Source organism: Helicoverpa zea, chromosome 7 (genome assembly GCF_022581195.2).
Source record: "Helicoverpa zea isolate HzStark_Cry1AcR chromosome 7, ilHelZeax1.1, whole genome shotgun sequence".
In the NCBI taxonomy this organism is placed as follows: Eukaryota; Metazoa; Arthropoda; class Insecta; order Lepidoptera; family Noctuidae; genus Helicoverpa; species Helicoverpa zea.
Genome location: NC_061458.1, coordinates 8,436,902 through 8,452,328, shown reverse-complemented (window position 1 = coordinate 8,452,328; position 15,427 = coordinate 8,436,902). Strand labels below are relative to the sequence as shown.

The following is a 15,427-nucleotide window of genomic DNA, read 5'->3' as shown; positions in this document are numbered from 1 at the left end:
ATTTTGATGGCAGATTGAGGTAGTTAATGAATTTTGATAATAAATTTTGAATGAAGTTTAAATTTATGATGTAGCTTGTGACTTGATTCTTATTAATATAATTTATTCTCACAAACACGCTGTGGATTTATAACTTCTTTATCAAACTATTGCCTTACTAAGTTCGGCAGGCGTAATTTCATGTCCCATGTATAAATGTGGTAATCTTCGTCACACTTTCTTCTCCCATGGGCAACTATGATCGAGAGGCTATATTAGAATTTTTCAAGTGACTCTAGGGAACTCATACATCATTTACCGTTGTATATAATTTAAAATGTCTTTAAGCGTACTATGTAGTACACTAGCTATTTACACATTAAATGCTCTGATATGTAGCGTATTATTATACAGGTGAAAAAAAATGGTTTAGAGACTTAATTAAAACGCACTAAGCTGTCAACTCAATAAACACGAAAACCTGCTTTCATACGCAAACATTTTTGAACTTCATCATCCGTGAATGATGAAAGCAATTACCACACGTTGCCAATTCGGTAATCACAAACGACATACATTCGGCTGTGGACCGTTTTATTGGAGGCGTTAATATAATAGACAAAGAGAAATGTTCAACGAATTATGAATTTATGAAATCACTTTTGATGTATTGAAAATCCAAACTCACTTGATTGTGACGCCTGATAATTTTGTTGAAGCAATTTTACTTTTAGGCACGTCAGAAAGAGGTATTTGTAGGTACGTATCATCCTGTGGTCATACCTATGCCTATGTTTTGAGCAGAAAATAATGACTTATAACATTGACTCATAGTATGAGTCTTGTGTTGTTCAACTGTTTATGAGATAAAAATGCAGTTTAGTCAGTCGGTCATAGGGAGTTTTTGTATTACTTCGGATCAGTAGACGTTTTGTACTGGGCGTATAAACAGTGTTGTGCTTTAAGGTAAATATGTTACACTACTTTATAAGTGTTTTTGTGTAACTAAGTATCTTATTTGCTATCGAAAACTTCTACCAAATATTAATTCATACAAATTAAGTCCAAAGCTACATCAAAGCAACATTTTCCATTATTCTCGTCTGCGCCTCATTCTATCTCGTTATGTTTTAATGAGTCTTTTTGCGTTTCAAGATAATTAAGATAAGTTGAAATTAATTGAATAATTGTGTTGCCATTAGACGATTTGGGGAGCCACGTTTTCGCTCATTAGTATCCCCACAAATTATTGAAGAGTATTCATGTCACGTAATAATTATTCGGGCCGACACTGAATGCCAGAGTCCCGTAATGAAAAGGTTCTTAAGATATAAAGGGAAAGTTGGCAAGACATCGTGTCACGTCACAGTTTTTTAATGTATTACCTTCTTTTTCTTGGTCGACCTAATTTTTAATTCGTGAAGGTTTATTAAGAGTTTCTAACAAACAAACCATGGTGGGTTCTTATTGTAGCTTTGTGTGCTGTCTTGAATTTTTACCTGTTGCTGATGATAATCGGCAACATGAATTTGTTCTCCCAATTACTGCATAGCTCTTTCCTGTAAACTTAATTAGTTTCTAACAACGGCAAGTATTTTTTAATAATATGGAATATAAAACTACATATATATAACAGGTTTGTATTGTGAAATCGAACGAATGTTCAACTTATGTAAAATTGTATTTCATACCTACTTTTGTTTTCATATTTCTTCATTAAACATAGATACACTTTATCTAGCCTCTTGTTATACCTATTGCCTAGATAAATGTATGTTGTAATGTGATCTAGGTTTCTAGACTATTCCATTGCATCCCTTGGGCGTCGTAAGAACTGACTGTGTACTAATAACATACTGGAGTTAGCAATCTAATGTAGGTAAATTGCAATATTCCGTTTTCCACCTTATCTACATGATATGAAATATTGGAAACATGGATTTTTTAATTGTTCAAAAAAACATGTTTCATAGAATTTAAAAGTGTTCCCAGTATTTACGTTTAACTGATCCGTATAGTTTTATTTTTTAAGAGGTAAAGTATAAAACAGATGATATTGAATTTTGTAGCCAGAATTCTCCGAACCCTTTGATTCTGATATTTTTATTTAATTTGCTTTTTAATATTCATAAAATTGAAGTTCATTTTTGTAAAAGCAAACTATTTGCTTAATTTCCTCGACCGCCTCCTTTGTTAATACCTGAATGGTTTATTATTGGCGTCTGACCTCCGCAACCCTTAGGGAAATCTGGTAGACACTCCCTGTATGATGTTCCACGTACATCAAGTTAAATTTGCATAGCTTGTCGTCAAATCATTTGCGGTGCACGAGCCATGTGCCGAACCAAGTGAAGTGCAAACGCAAAGAAATGCTTTCGAGAAATACTCAAGAGAAAACGAATAAGCTGTCTGATACGTGTGATGTATGAGTGCACAGGAAAACACGTAAAGTTTAAATATCCTCACATTATTCTCAGATCGGAATGAAAAATAGCGCGTCATGTTTGCACAATCGAAAAACGATTCACAGAAAATAAAAGCGGAGTTCCCCTTTAAGATTTTCCGAGTTGAATCCATGTTTAAATTCTAGATAGCGGGCTGACTGCTATTTCTAGGTAAATCGACACAGTCGATGTGTCCTCGATTTGTTGGAAACATCGATTTTCATCTCGCTCCAGTTTGTCCATTGTATAAACATATTTCTGACGTGTGGGGCCGTGATAGCGAGTATTCGTTCGCTCTCACTGTATCTATTTCAAGTTGTAAATTTTTCATGTTGTTTGATATTTTTATTCTTATATTTTAAGGCACGTTTACAACTTTAACAGACTTTAGAACTACATAATAAAGATATTTGTATATACAGTTAATCATTTTACAACCACCTAAATATTCCGCTGCGACACTTGTGTACTTAGTATTCTCAACCATTGCACTTACAACAGTTAAATATGATGTACAAAATCGCACAATATTTTAACCATGTCTTCCAAATATGGAACAAAAATACTCAAACAACAACTCTTTGGTTAATTGAATTTGGCAAACAGTCTCACTTCCATATTTTTATCAGCATGGAGTTATCGAAGTGACGCAAACAGTCCCAGTCGGAGTCGCGCCATGAATTCGAAGTAGCCCTCCGACTATTGAATGTAATACTTAATCTTACTTGGTACAGATTTATGATGTTCTTCAATTAATGATTTAATGTAAAATTTTCTTTAGCTCGTTTTTTTGTTAGAAAATGTCCAATAATGTATTATTGCGTTTCAAAACAAATGAATTAATATAAATTAAGATTTAAATATAAAAAAACAGTGCCATGTGTATTTCTTTAATTTTGATTTGTTTATAATTTTTTTAGTATGCTAATGGCAAATTAGAATATTAATCTATCGTCGAATACATAGAAAAACTTCACCAGTTTAATTTCTTTTTGTTGCTGTCAAAAATAAAGATTGTACAAATTCAAAGATTCCTTTTAGTCTATGCATTGGTGAATTTGATTGGGTAAACTAATTGCAACAACACTTGAATTTGCATTTCGACTGCACTGCGCCATTGCATCTGGTTTCTGGTTGCATCAGAGGCTTGAAAGTGACCAATTATATTTGTTTTTAGTTCTGGTTGATTAGATATCATTATTTTATTCTGAAAGTTATTGTGTAGTAAGATGCAGTTCTTTATACATTCATTTCATTTCATCTCTTTATAAGAAATACTGATAAAATGTTATAATATTAGCTGCCATTGAAATTTGTATAGGGACACTTTGGGTCTCCTCAGAGAAATCGAAATAAAATGTTTATTTCCCTTTTTTTCTGTAAGAGTATTGCCGTAAAGTTGTAATGGCAGTTAGTTGTTTTATTATCCAGGTATTATTGGAAGAATAGGTTTGAAGTTAATTTAAATGTTCTAGAATCAGTAACAAAGCAGATTGTGTTTTTTGAGTGCAAGTTGTAATTTGGAAAACTTTTTTACATAGTTATCAAAATGTATTGCTTTGGTAAAAACCCACAGTATTAAAAGAACCAATACAAAAATGTATTCTCCTTAAACACAATCAGTCATTTTACCTAAATATACCAACAAACAGCTAGGAAGCCTTGATCAGTCTAGAACAAGGAATGATTTGCACACGATATGTTATTCTGCGTGCTCAAGTGGGAACACTACAGCCATAGCTTGTCAAGAAAATGATGGATGAGACAATGCAGAACCCATATTTGTCAGTGAAGAAATGTCTGGGAGATTGGGGTTCCGTATGAAACAATCTGTCTTGTTCATAGGATTTGATAGGTACATTTTTACTGAAATTTTCTTGGAAAATCAAATAAGTATGTGGATTCCGGATTTGTGTTCAGATTTTTGTTTGATTCTTTTGGTGATTTGGGGAAGTTTATTTGTGGTTTAACTGATCTTTTCTGCACTTATATGGTTTTACTAGCAATGCAGTAGCGTGTTGATATTAGGAATTCCCCTTGTGCGCTTAGTGTAGTAGGTAGGTACAGCTGCAAAAATAATCACATACTTCTGATCTTTGGTTTAGACGAAAGCTTCAAAACAATAGAAGATAATTTACGTTCAACGTTAGTATAATACCCAAGTTAATTAAAATTGCAAATCAAAAGCCTTATTTAATAACGAAAACGACTCAACAAATCACAGCAATGAAACACATTTATCCAGGATTGTATATAATATCTTCAGCGCATTTCAGATTCGGACCAGAGCGGTCGTCACAAGGGTCTCGGCGGACCATGCCGGGTGAAATATAGAGCAATAAATTACTATATTATCGCGCGCTGTCGATTTTGTACCCGTACTTCCTAGACACTTCGTTATGTACGACGGGAATTGAGTTAGAAACAGTATGTAGGTACTAACGTTCTTGCGTCTGCTTTAAATTAGTTGAAAGTTGTTGATTTATCTAGCCTTTTGATTTATTAATGCGGTGTTCTAGCATTTAGGCCGAATATATACACTTAAGTTGTTATGGGTAATTACCTGAAATAAACAATATTTAATTTAATTTAATTTAATTTACAGCCCTAGTAATTTTGTCCTTCGTGATATGGCCAAAATAAAAAATGGAAGACATTTATTGTCTAGTGTAATTCATCCAAATAACAATGAAATTAGTTTTAGGAGTGTGGTTTGATTGATTGGATGATGAAAAAAATTGAGGGAGTATACTTTCTAAAAGAATGTTAAAATTGATAACTTAGCGATATTAATGTTAATTATACTACTAATTATATTACTTACTGTTGTTGGTAAACAAACGGTGAGTTACTGCAGAATAAATCATAAATTATAATGGTGAAATTCCATCAAGATTGTCCGTGAACAAGTGTGCGCGTCGGAGCGAGTCCACTACTAGGATGTGTTGGCGTAGGTACAAATGTTGCATTTTCGTGCATATGTTTTTAAATACTCATTTTCTTCGAGTCTCGGTGCCGGTGAAATCTCTCCTTGATAAAAATAGATTAATTTAATTCAGTTAAAGTTATTGGTTTACTTATCTCTGTTATTGTATTGACGTGTTTTGGAAAGGTCTTCGGTTCAATGAGCTGAACAATATCTTGGAATTGAACTGTATCTAATGCATAATTTATTTTATTTAAAAGTGCCAATGATCTAGAAGTAAGTAACATAAAACTTTATTAATGAGTTTTTGAATTAAAAATACACACTTTTTGAGTTATTGAATTTTTTATGTCTAGGGCTGATGGTATATTTTTTTTGTTATAACCAGTCGTACTAGCCACATAAAAAACAGTTCGAGATAAATTCAGTGTCTGCAAGATTTTTAGAGATTCAATTAAAAATACCTCTTCAATATCCAGTTCAACCAAAAAACCTTGGTTTCACAGCATCTTCTCACAAAATATATTAGCAACGCAATATAAAAGCTAGAACTTATTGACCGATGTCTAATGGCACCCGCTGCTACAGAATCCTAGTGGCACCGCAGAGCTCGTGCGAGCGTTCACTGCTCGATTCCATTGGTCACCGCCGCTGCACTGCTCACCACAAACAGCCATGGACGTGGACATTAGTTATAAATCACGGCTTTTGTCTTTTACGTATTTAAAAGAGGACTTGTAAAGTTGAATTTAAATAAAAAGAACGTATATTTCTTTATTGTTGTTATTCAGTTTCAAAGAAGATAGTGAGATAGATCTGTGGCCTACAATGATCACGTCATGTTCCTACCTATTGTTTGTATAACGCAAACGAGGGCTGGTTAGTAAATTACTTTCCATTTTCATTTAAGTTAAGTAAATACTTAGAACATAGACATATTGTATAAGACGTGTACCTATTACTTTTATCATTAGGTAAATGATGGTAAATAGGTAACTCTGTCTGAAAATTTAATAGTTACCAAATCTGACCTTTACTTTAATCATTTGTAGATAGGGTAAGGAGACTACTATAATTGTTTGTCTCTTTAATCCTCGGTTCTTTACCTCTTTATTATAAACATGTAGGTACCTTCTGTGAGTAACAAACATCATGTCGATGAGACAGTTTTCTGATAACTTGTGGTAACCTCTACAGTAATTGTAATAACTATCTTCATTATGATACCGTAACAAAACTGTAGGTTTGTATATTTGTACATTGAAAACAAAAAAAACACAATTAAAATTTTTATATAAAGTTCCTTATCTGTGATATTGTCAAATTGTGGATTTGCTTTTTGTCGTCCGTCCGTCAGTCTCTCAGTTTTTCAGTAACAATATTTACTCCTATATGCTGGTCCGTTCTTCAGTTTTCAATTATAACATACAATACCATCACAGATACCTACTGCAATGGTCTGTTCTCCTCCCTCACTGATGTAATTCTCGAATATGTAACGTTATATTATTAAGAGGAAATGCTCCTGGCGAGAGAGTACCTATAGATTTGCTCAATGCGATTCTATCCGCCTATAAGTTTCAAATAAATTACGATTAGGTGTTGGCCGTGTTATTTAGAAACTACATACGAATTTCTTTGCCCAATCTTCAGGAAAAACAGCTTTATAATTTTATGTATGATTTAATTGCAGTTTTTCCACTTTGTTACGGGTGTATCCACGGGCTCGGGTAGTACTGACATATACCTATCAATCTAGAGCATAATATGTAAAAACAAACCTTAGTACGGCTTCAGAGTTGTTGCAATTAAGGTGTTTTGATAAACTGAATAAATAAATATTCAGTGACGAGGTGGTTGTATTTTAACGGTACGTACTTTATGCAAAACTTTGTTTATTTTGTGATTTTATTTTGAGTAAATACTTTTTGTATCAAATGCTTTGTTATTGTTTTGTTTCGCATCGACCATGTTTTTTTTATAACTTTAAAGTAAAAACTCTAGTGATATTGTAAGATTACTCTGTAACCAGTCTAGAATCATAATTACTTTATTCTAAATTTAGTACTATGTTTTTGTAGGTTATTCCCGGTGAATATACAAGGATGATTACTATAAATGTGTTAATATACCTTCTACTTGTAAACTGAACATAACATTGCAAATACGTCAGTTGTTGTTTTCCTTCCACAATCTTTAACTTCTTGTTTTTATAAAGTTTATTTTAGTACCTAAAGTGCTGAGTATGCGATATTTCACTGCTAATGATTAAAATAATGACTCAAATTATTACGTTATATTGTATTTATATTGATTTTTAGTTTCATTTAAATGTAAACAAAGTTTTCTCAAGATTGGTTGTCTTACGTAATTTAGTACCTGATTTGATGGATTATATCTGCATCCTCCTCATCCGAGCCATTTCCCAAACTATGTTGGGGTCGGCTTCCAGTCTAACCGGATTCAGCTGAGTACCAGTGCTTTACAAGAAGCGACTGCCTATCTGACCTCCTCTGGATTATATCTGCATAAATATTTATTTTGTAGTGTCGATTAAAATGCCTTCTTAAGAGTAGAAACGGTCTCCTTTCAGTTTCGCTCAATCCATTCATCACAAGAGAGTATGTAGTTTTATTTTTACTACGCGAAGAACTCTAATTACCTAAATGAAAATAATGAATGGTCTATTTTAATAATAGATATGTTCCCATGCATTGTTACATTCCTTAAATTAAAACAAATCATTTTACAATGTCTTGTTATAACGGATATCTTAAATAGTAAATTAAACTATCAGCGATGTTTAATCGTTCTCATTTTGAGTAGTCACAGATCAATCGTGGCAACAGTGTCAATTGGAGTGTTAGCATAGTGACCATTAATCTTTTTTTATTATCTTTTCAGATGAAGTTCTACATATTGGCACTTGTCCTGGCAGTTGCTGATGCCGGTTTAATTTTTGGTGATACAAATTGTGTGATCATTCACAATGTGAACTTCGAAAAAGAAATCCTCAAAAGTGATGTTCAGAGTCCATACCAACTTGCCATCGATCATGATACTAATACTTTGTTCTTCAGCTACACTGCAAGGACTGACGAAATGTTCAAAATTGCTTACCTGAGTCTGAAGACTGGTGATTTCGGTATCGTTTCTGGTATCCACGGGGGCTTTGCAACCGCAATAGACAGAATGAGCCACGTTATTTACATGGGAGGTGATGATGGCATATATAGATTTGATTACGACAACAAGGATGCCACTAATCTGCATATCAACGAAAACTCAAATATATGGCAAATGTTTTACAAAAATGCGCTGTATTTCACTACATACCCCGAAGAGAAGGCATATGTTTACAAATCAAAGAAACTCTACGAAATTGCTGATTTACTAAACGTCAAAGTGATGCTGATTGCTGTGAATAGACAGGACAATTTGGTGTACACTAATTCTTCTGGAGTGTTTTTGTATAGCAAAACTGATGGAAGCACTATCCAGCTTAACAATGGTGTTGCCAATGGAATCACAGCTGATATTGAAGGTAACTTATACTTCTCAACTGCAAGCGCTATTTATTCAATCGATGACAAAACAAATGCCGTTGAAAGATTAGCTCGACTGGAAAATACTTATGGCATGGCTATAGATAACGCTGGAAATATTATTTATGCAACAGAAGACAGTATAATCAGACTCAAACCTTCCAGGAAAGTGTGTATTGATGATAAATTGTTTTCGAAAAGTGTAGATGAAGTATCCGCCAGCTTTCACACTTAGAAACAATTAATTTGTAATGATATCTTTGTTATAACTTTTGTTTATTCCTTTGTTAGCTTCATACATGCAATTTATTATAATGTAACTAAATAACTTTAAATATTGAAACGTCAAAAGTGAGTTAGCACTATTAATGTTTTACCTACTTTAAGAAAACTTGACTAAAATGCTTGTTTCTAATAATTCCTAACGAATGTACAAAATTATAAGACTCGTCTGTAAAATTAAATTTTGTTACAAAAAGGTACGTATTTTTATTGCCAATCTTTTTTTAATGCCTGCTCATCCTAGGAATCTGTTTATTTTTTTCTATGAAACTTAGTCAACAAATAACTTAAAATAATACCCGCATTATAACCAATCCGAGTAATTCCATTCAAAGTTCGTAATGTAATGAACTTCTAAGAATATTTTTTAAGTATACAAATAGATTCGCAGATTGTTATTTTCTTGGAAACAAACGCTGATACCATTTTAAATGTAATACACTTTACAGAGAATCTTTTACAAAACAACATAATACAATCAACAATTTGCAAAATTCAACGTAATGGATTAACAGATAAAAAATAATGCAAGCTTTCAGCGCATTACCTTTCAGCCTGTTATAAAGCTGAATAAAACCTTTTTGCGAATTCGGTAGTTCACTTACCGAAAGAGAATATAACATACAGATAATAAAACTATATTTCGTATTAGTGTGGTGGTAGCATTGTTCATTGTTAATCTTGTGTTGCCAGTTACTGTGTTATGTAATTAAACCTTCGAGGATGGTGGAATGATATACTGGTTGTTCCTTCACGCTTACATATGTTACTGAAACTTGTATGGCATTAAATGGAGATTAATATAATAGTGTAGTTAAAGATGACGTTAGATTTATCCTTCCTACAAGTTTACTGTAATGATTCGGGATTATAGATAAATGGTATTGAGTGGTGATTGATCATTGCCAGAAATTTAAGAAAAGTAAAGTTTTCGTTTTGAGAAAAGAAATCCAATTACTATTTCTCATGGCATAGTTCCCTTCTCTTCAATGAGATATTTTGAAAGAGTTACCACGGCCCTAAAACACTAAGGGCTCCAGAAGGAAGACAGGTCATTTCCCACAAAAAAGGTTAGGTATAATTCCTTGAAACAAAGAAACATCTGTAAACCATAATTATTAATTACTAAGATCAAAACTGAATCATGAATGTAAATAGATACCATACCTAATAAATTTTCAAGTGTAGTGAAGAGAGTGAAGAGTGACACAAGTCTAAAACAACAAGACTCACATATTATGACCTTCTTTACCTGGATAATATTGCTATTTTTCCTCATAGCTGGTGTCTTAATAAACAGGGTTCCGATCGTAAGACGCAGTAAGGAGCACAGGTAAGATATTGCGCCATATTTCAACGGCCACGCCACATGCTATTCATAGCTTGGGGTTTATAAGGGAAGTGCCTATTCTGATGAATTTGCAGTTACCTATCTATGAATAGGTTGAGAATCGTTTTATTAGGAACCTGCTTTTACTCCACGGGTGATGCGTTTGGGTATATATTCATAGACGTGAAGCAAACTTAACTAGATTGTTTTGTCTGAATGATATTAGTACTGGTGACTGCCACGACATAAATGTGCTCACACAATTTGTAACGTTACATAATTTAGTGTAAAAAATCTTAACAATTTGTTACAACAATCTTTCAGCTGAAATACTCCTCGAAATGTAGGTATGTATTTGCAAACGAAACCGTGAAATACAACATTGAGTAAGTATTAACTGCAAACAAACATCCGTGCGACGTCAAAATTAACTCGAAAGGCCATAAAATATGCATAAATTCGATCCTGTGTAATTTTAACATGCGGCTTCGTTACATAAATGAACTTGAGAGTGGAATAAATTATGCGACGAAGGCAGGTTTGCTTTGTAATTCATTTGGTGGTTCGTTAGCTATTTTAACTGATTTAAAAAGGAAAACCTCGGGAGAGAGACATTTGATGTTTTTCTTTGATTGAAATTACGAAAACGAAGGAGCATTTCTTTTTAATGTGTTTTTTGCTCGGCGTCTAATGACACACGTTGATAAGATGGAAAATGAAAATGTTTTAATAAAATAAATTAGATGTGAATCTGAGATGCTGGCTGTAATTGGAAAATAAACTTTTGAAGTTTTATTTCACAAAAAAATCGTGTTTATTTTTATAAATCTTTTGGATTGATTTGTTACGGCTTAAAAATAATATCTTATTTTTTTTCTTACTTAATGCTGAGCATAATTGATTTAATGATCAAGGGAATTAATTCATTGACGCCTACTAAGTATAACTTAATAGTTGTGTCTGACTTAACTTATTGCTAAGAAAATATTATGTAGATTTATTTAAGTAAGTACATATACACATAATGAAAAATATAAAAGCCAGTACATTTGCTAAGCTTATCAGTTTGACTTATCATAGATTCAAAAAAGATTTCCATAGATTTAAAACTACAGCTCTTAAGATATGGTTAATTCAAAGTAATTTCTCCTTAAAATCGTATAAAAGTAGCATTCATTGTTCGTTTTATGAAGCTGAACTAACAAAAGAGAACTAAGTCATCCATTTCTGGGGGAATCGTTTACCCCGCCAATGTCTGTAACTTGTAATTGAATTCAACAAAGAAGATAGAAAAAAAAGTAAACTCCGTACGTGATACGAATTCGGGATTCGGGCAATCACGCTATCAACACTTGTTTTGTGAGTCAATGAGACTGAACCAATCACGGAGTAAGGAAAGGTGAACAGAGAAGCCGTAATGAAGGTAGGTCAGGCGCATTCTTCTAGGTCAAATACGTACGGTAAGCATGACCAAAACGATCAGTTATGATTGAATTAACGAGGCGTTGGGTTCTTTGAGACATCTGTTAACGATTTTTGGTACTAGAAAAAAATTGTCGGGTCCAAAGAAGGCGTGCGTGTAAGGGCGAAGACAGTCAGCGGGGCCCAGCAGGGCCAAGGCCTGCCGGGGCTGCGGGTTGTTCGAAAGAGATACCGCGGCCCTGGTACACAAAAGGCCTATGACGGAACACGACGGTTTTTAGTCAGTAAGAGTCTGACAATCTCTCTCCGCTGCTAACCCACAGCGGGAGGGGTCATTTGATGATTTTTGATGTCGTTAAAAAAAAAGGGCGACGACAGTAACGTTCCTCGTCCCCCGCACACCCGCATTTTGGCTCGCTTTTTTTCTGAGGAGAATTTCCATTATGGCACCTCCGCTAGACATTTTGTTCTCCATGGACTGATCCCATACTGTTCTATGCCTGCAATATCAGATTTAAAGAATAAATTTCTTTTGGCAATAACGAGTAATTGTTTATGTTTATTTATTGCCCCATTGAGGCTGTACGATCTCATTACTTTGGTATATTTATGTCCTCTCGATATTTGTATACGAAAACAACTTTATTAAATGAACATGCATGAATGAAAATAGCATGGTTATGTCGACGACCTTTTATTGGTCAAAATGTTTTTGAAATATTAATAATACGATTTGACTGTCGGAATATTTTTTTTAGCCAAAATTACCATAGTTAAGTGCCATAGATAGATAAAATACACTTTAAATATAACAACTATGAAATAAATAACCAAAAATACGAATTTAATTAAACAACAACCATCTTTGTTGACCCACATTCTTCACAAGGTAAATATTTTTTGAGGCTTCCGTATAATTTATCAGTCCATCGGAAGTTGTTGACCAAAATCCTGTCCCCTCAAGTTTCTTGTGTGTATAGATTGATGCACTTGTAAATAAAGCCCTTGGTTATGACGGATATCCCGTATTTACAAATGTCACTCGGCCCTTGTCATATCGGAACCCTTATCGACCTCGGGCCGGCGATGAGAAAGGTTGGAAAAATACAATATTTATCGATAACATTTCCCTTTGAAACGATTGTAAGATTCGGGGAGTTCGTATCTATCCGATTATCGATTTGAGGATTTCGTTGTTTATCGATTAAAATGCTACGGTTCGAATATGATGTTTTCAGTTTGCTTGCCTAAAACATCACATTGTTATATCTAATAATGTTACGTCGTTTCTTAGCTCGGGATAAAGTCCCGCCATTATGAGTACCTATGACGCAAACCTCGTTAAAACTAATTCATTACCAAGAAGAACAATGCTAGAAAAACTCCAACAATGTTGTATTAGGCATGTATTACAAAATTAAAACCTTTTTGTTGAATAATCAAAATACTCAACACTACACAAAGCATACCTACCTACCTCAATATAAGCGGGTACGAGAAATTAATTTGCTCTCACCAAAACAGCTGTGAGGTCCCGTGATATTAAATTTGTAGAATTTGTACTTAAATAATATAATATAATATGCGCCAGGCGATAAGGAGATTTACGTGATAATATTCTATACAAATACGCCTATAATGCCAAATTTCGAGAAGGTTTACTCTTGACATCGATTGCAATTACATTATGAAAATCAGCTTATGTAGAGAATCTGTACATGATATAACTACCTATACAAGCACTACCGTCGATAGTTTGAGGATATGGTACTCAACTGTAAAAAAGACAAAAGAAGTTTTGTGTTTCATTTATTTTTAAAAGTAAATACTAAGTCAACGTATGACTAAGCCTGACATCATTATATCAATACTACGCCTAGGTATATACATATATGTAACAGACATAAGTAGGTACACAAAAATAAACCGAAAATATATTACGATTAAACAAGGGCGTTCAACGAAAAACACGAGGAAGGTAATCATAGCGGTTTTGCTTAACAACCAAATAAATCATTCATTGGAACGTGAAGGCAAATATTAGGATCATGGGGCGACGTTAGCAATGTCGCTTCAGCCCTATTAAAATAAAATAAAACCAAGCCTGAAAAAATAATATTTATTTCTCAGGTTTTAAAAAAAATCTTCTTCAATGAACATTGTATTTGCGACATAGCTTATTCTTATAGAATTTTATGAGCTTTATTAAAGGTGAAATTTGTTCAAAGTCAGACAATGTCGAAGAAAATCGGCAATAACGGTTGCTACAATTTAATAGGCACTTACTCTTACAGGTCGTTTATAGTTCAAGATCTAATAAAATAACCATCATTCACCTGTCTAGGGTTAATAATAGTACAATCCTACTTTGCCAAAAATATCTGAATTTAAGAGACAAAAGCTTTGAGATAAATCTACATGATTCCAATATACAGTCGATCGCGCTTCGCCACTCCATCACGGCTCATGTAATATTGGCAAATTGAAGAATTGCAACTTCCCCGATAAGTAAAAAATAAAATAAGGAAAGACTTGCATCCCTCTTAAAGGCCGTCCGACGCTTGCCAGCCACTTGTCGAAAGCTTTATGAATAATTCTTTTATATCTCTCCTACCGCCTTTTTCGCGAACTTAACATGAAATTTTCATATTCACATTGTAGTTACCAATTTGCATTTGAACCGCTCATCTCATGTTCTACTTATTATATTTATTCAGAAAATGCCATGAAAGGTAAAGCTAATGATGTTCTTTAAAAGTCTTACAAAATATAAATAAAACCGAGGTATAGACGTAAAATATTACAAAGTAAAAATTTCAATATCATTTCAGCTAACAATGTATTTTCAGTGTTATGAAAGTTTTTGATTACATTTAGCTTAAAATTTAATATCACTAAATAGGTGTTAAAATGCTATTATGATACTTATTAGCTCCAGTTACGGGCTGTTAATATAATCTAATGCGTTCATTCAATATTTAAAACCATTAGATTTTATTACTGTAATCATATTTAATAATTATAAATTATTATTAAAATATGCTTAGACATAACTACTACTGAGCGCATACCTCTCTAGCTACAGATTTAAGCTGAACAAGCCATATAACCTAAGTTGGCGACCAGAATTTACAGTCTAGTGCATAAATCACTAAAACAAATTGTATGTGCCTAGAATAACAATTTCGCATATCACTTACTCTTTATTTCATTTGCTAACGAATGGCGCTTTACGGCACATAAACTCTGCTTTGAGGCTGTAATATCTTCTAGTGATAACAAGGCTTGCTGTTTTATAGGACGCGAGCCAATTTTCTTGACCTCCCTACCCCTTCCCTGCCCAACTAATAACTTCTATAAGAAGGGTAAATTAACTACACATCGTGGGTCTCACACCACTGGTTGCGTTATAAAGACTGTTGGAACGCTCTCCATGCTAGAGCAGCTTTTGTGTCGGAAACTTGAGTAGTAACAAATCTTTTATTTTCTTTTGTCGCTT

The 15,427-nt window shown here is 33.5% G+C and overlaps 1 protein-coding gene across 2 annotated transcripts; it reads left to right on the top strand.

Annotated features, from left to right (window-relative positions):
- Positions 1-856: 856 nt before the first annotated feature.
- On the top strand, positions 857-9,372 carry LOC124631818 (ommochrome-binding protein-like). Of its 2 annotated transcripts, none has more exons than XM_047166430.1 (2): positions 857-945; positions 8,254-9,372. In XM_047166430.1, exon 2 carries the CDS (start codon positions 8,254-8,256, stop codon positions 9,127-9,129), a length of 876 nt encoding a protein of 291 aa, XP_047022386.1. In that variant the 5' UTR covers positions 857-945; the 3' UTR covers positions 9,130-9,372. The 2 variants fall into 2 exon arrangements, with proteins under 2 accessions (XP_047022386.1, XP_047022385.1); XM_047166429.1 differs by lacking the exon at positions 857-945 and adding an exon at positions 7,113-7,219.
- The last annotated feature ends 6,055 nt before the right edge of the window (positions 9,373-15,427 follow it).

Excerpts from the sequence above, each read along its gene's own strand:
- LOC124631818 (XM_047166430.1), top strand. The coding sequence starts at position 8,254 with ATGAAGTTCTACATATTGGCACTTGTCCTGGCAGTTGCTGATGCCGGT.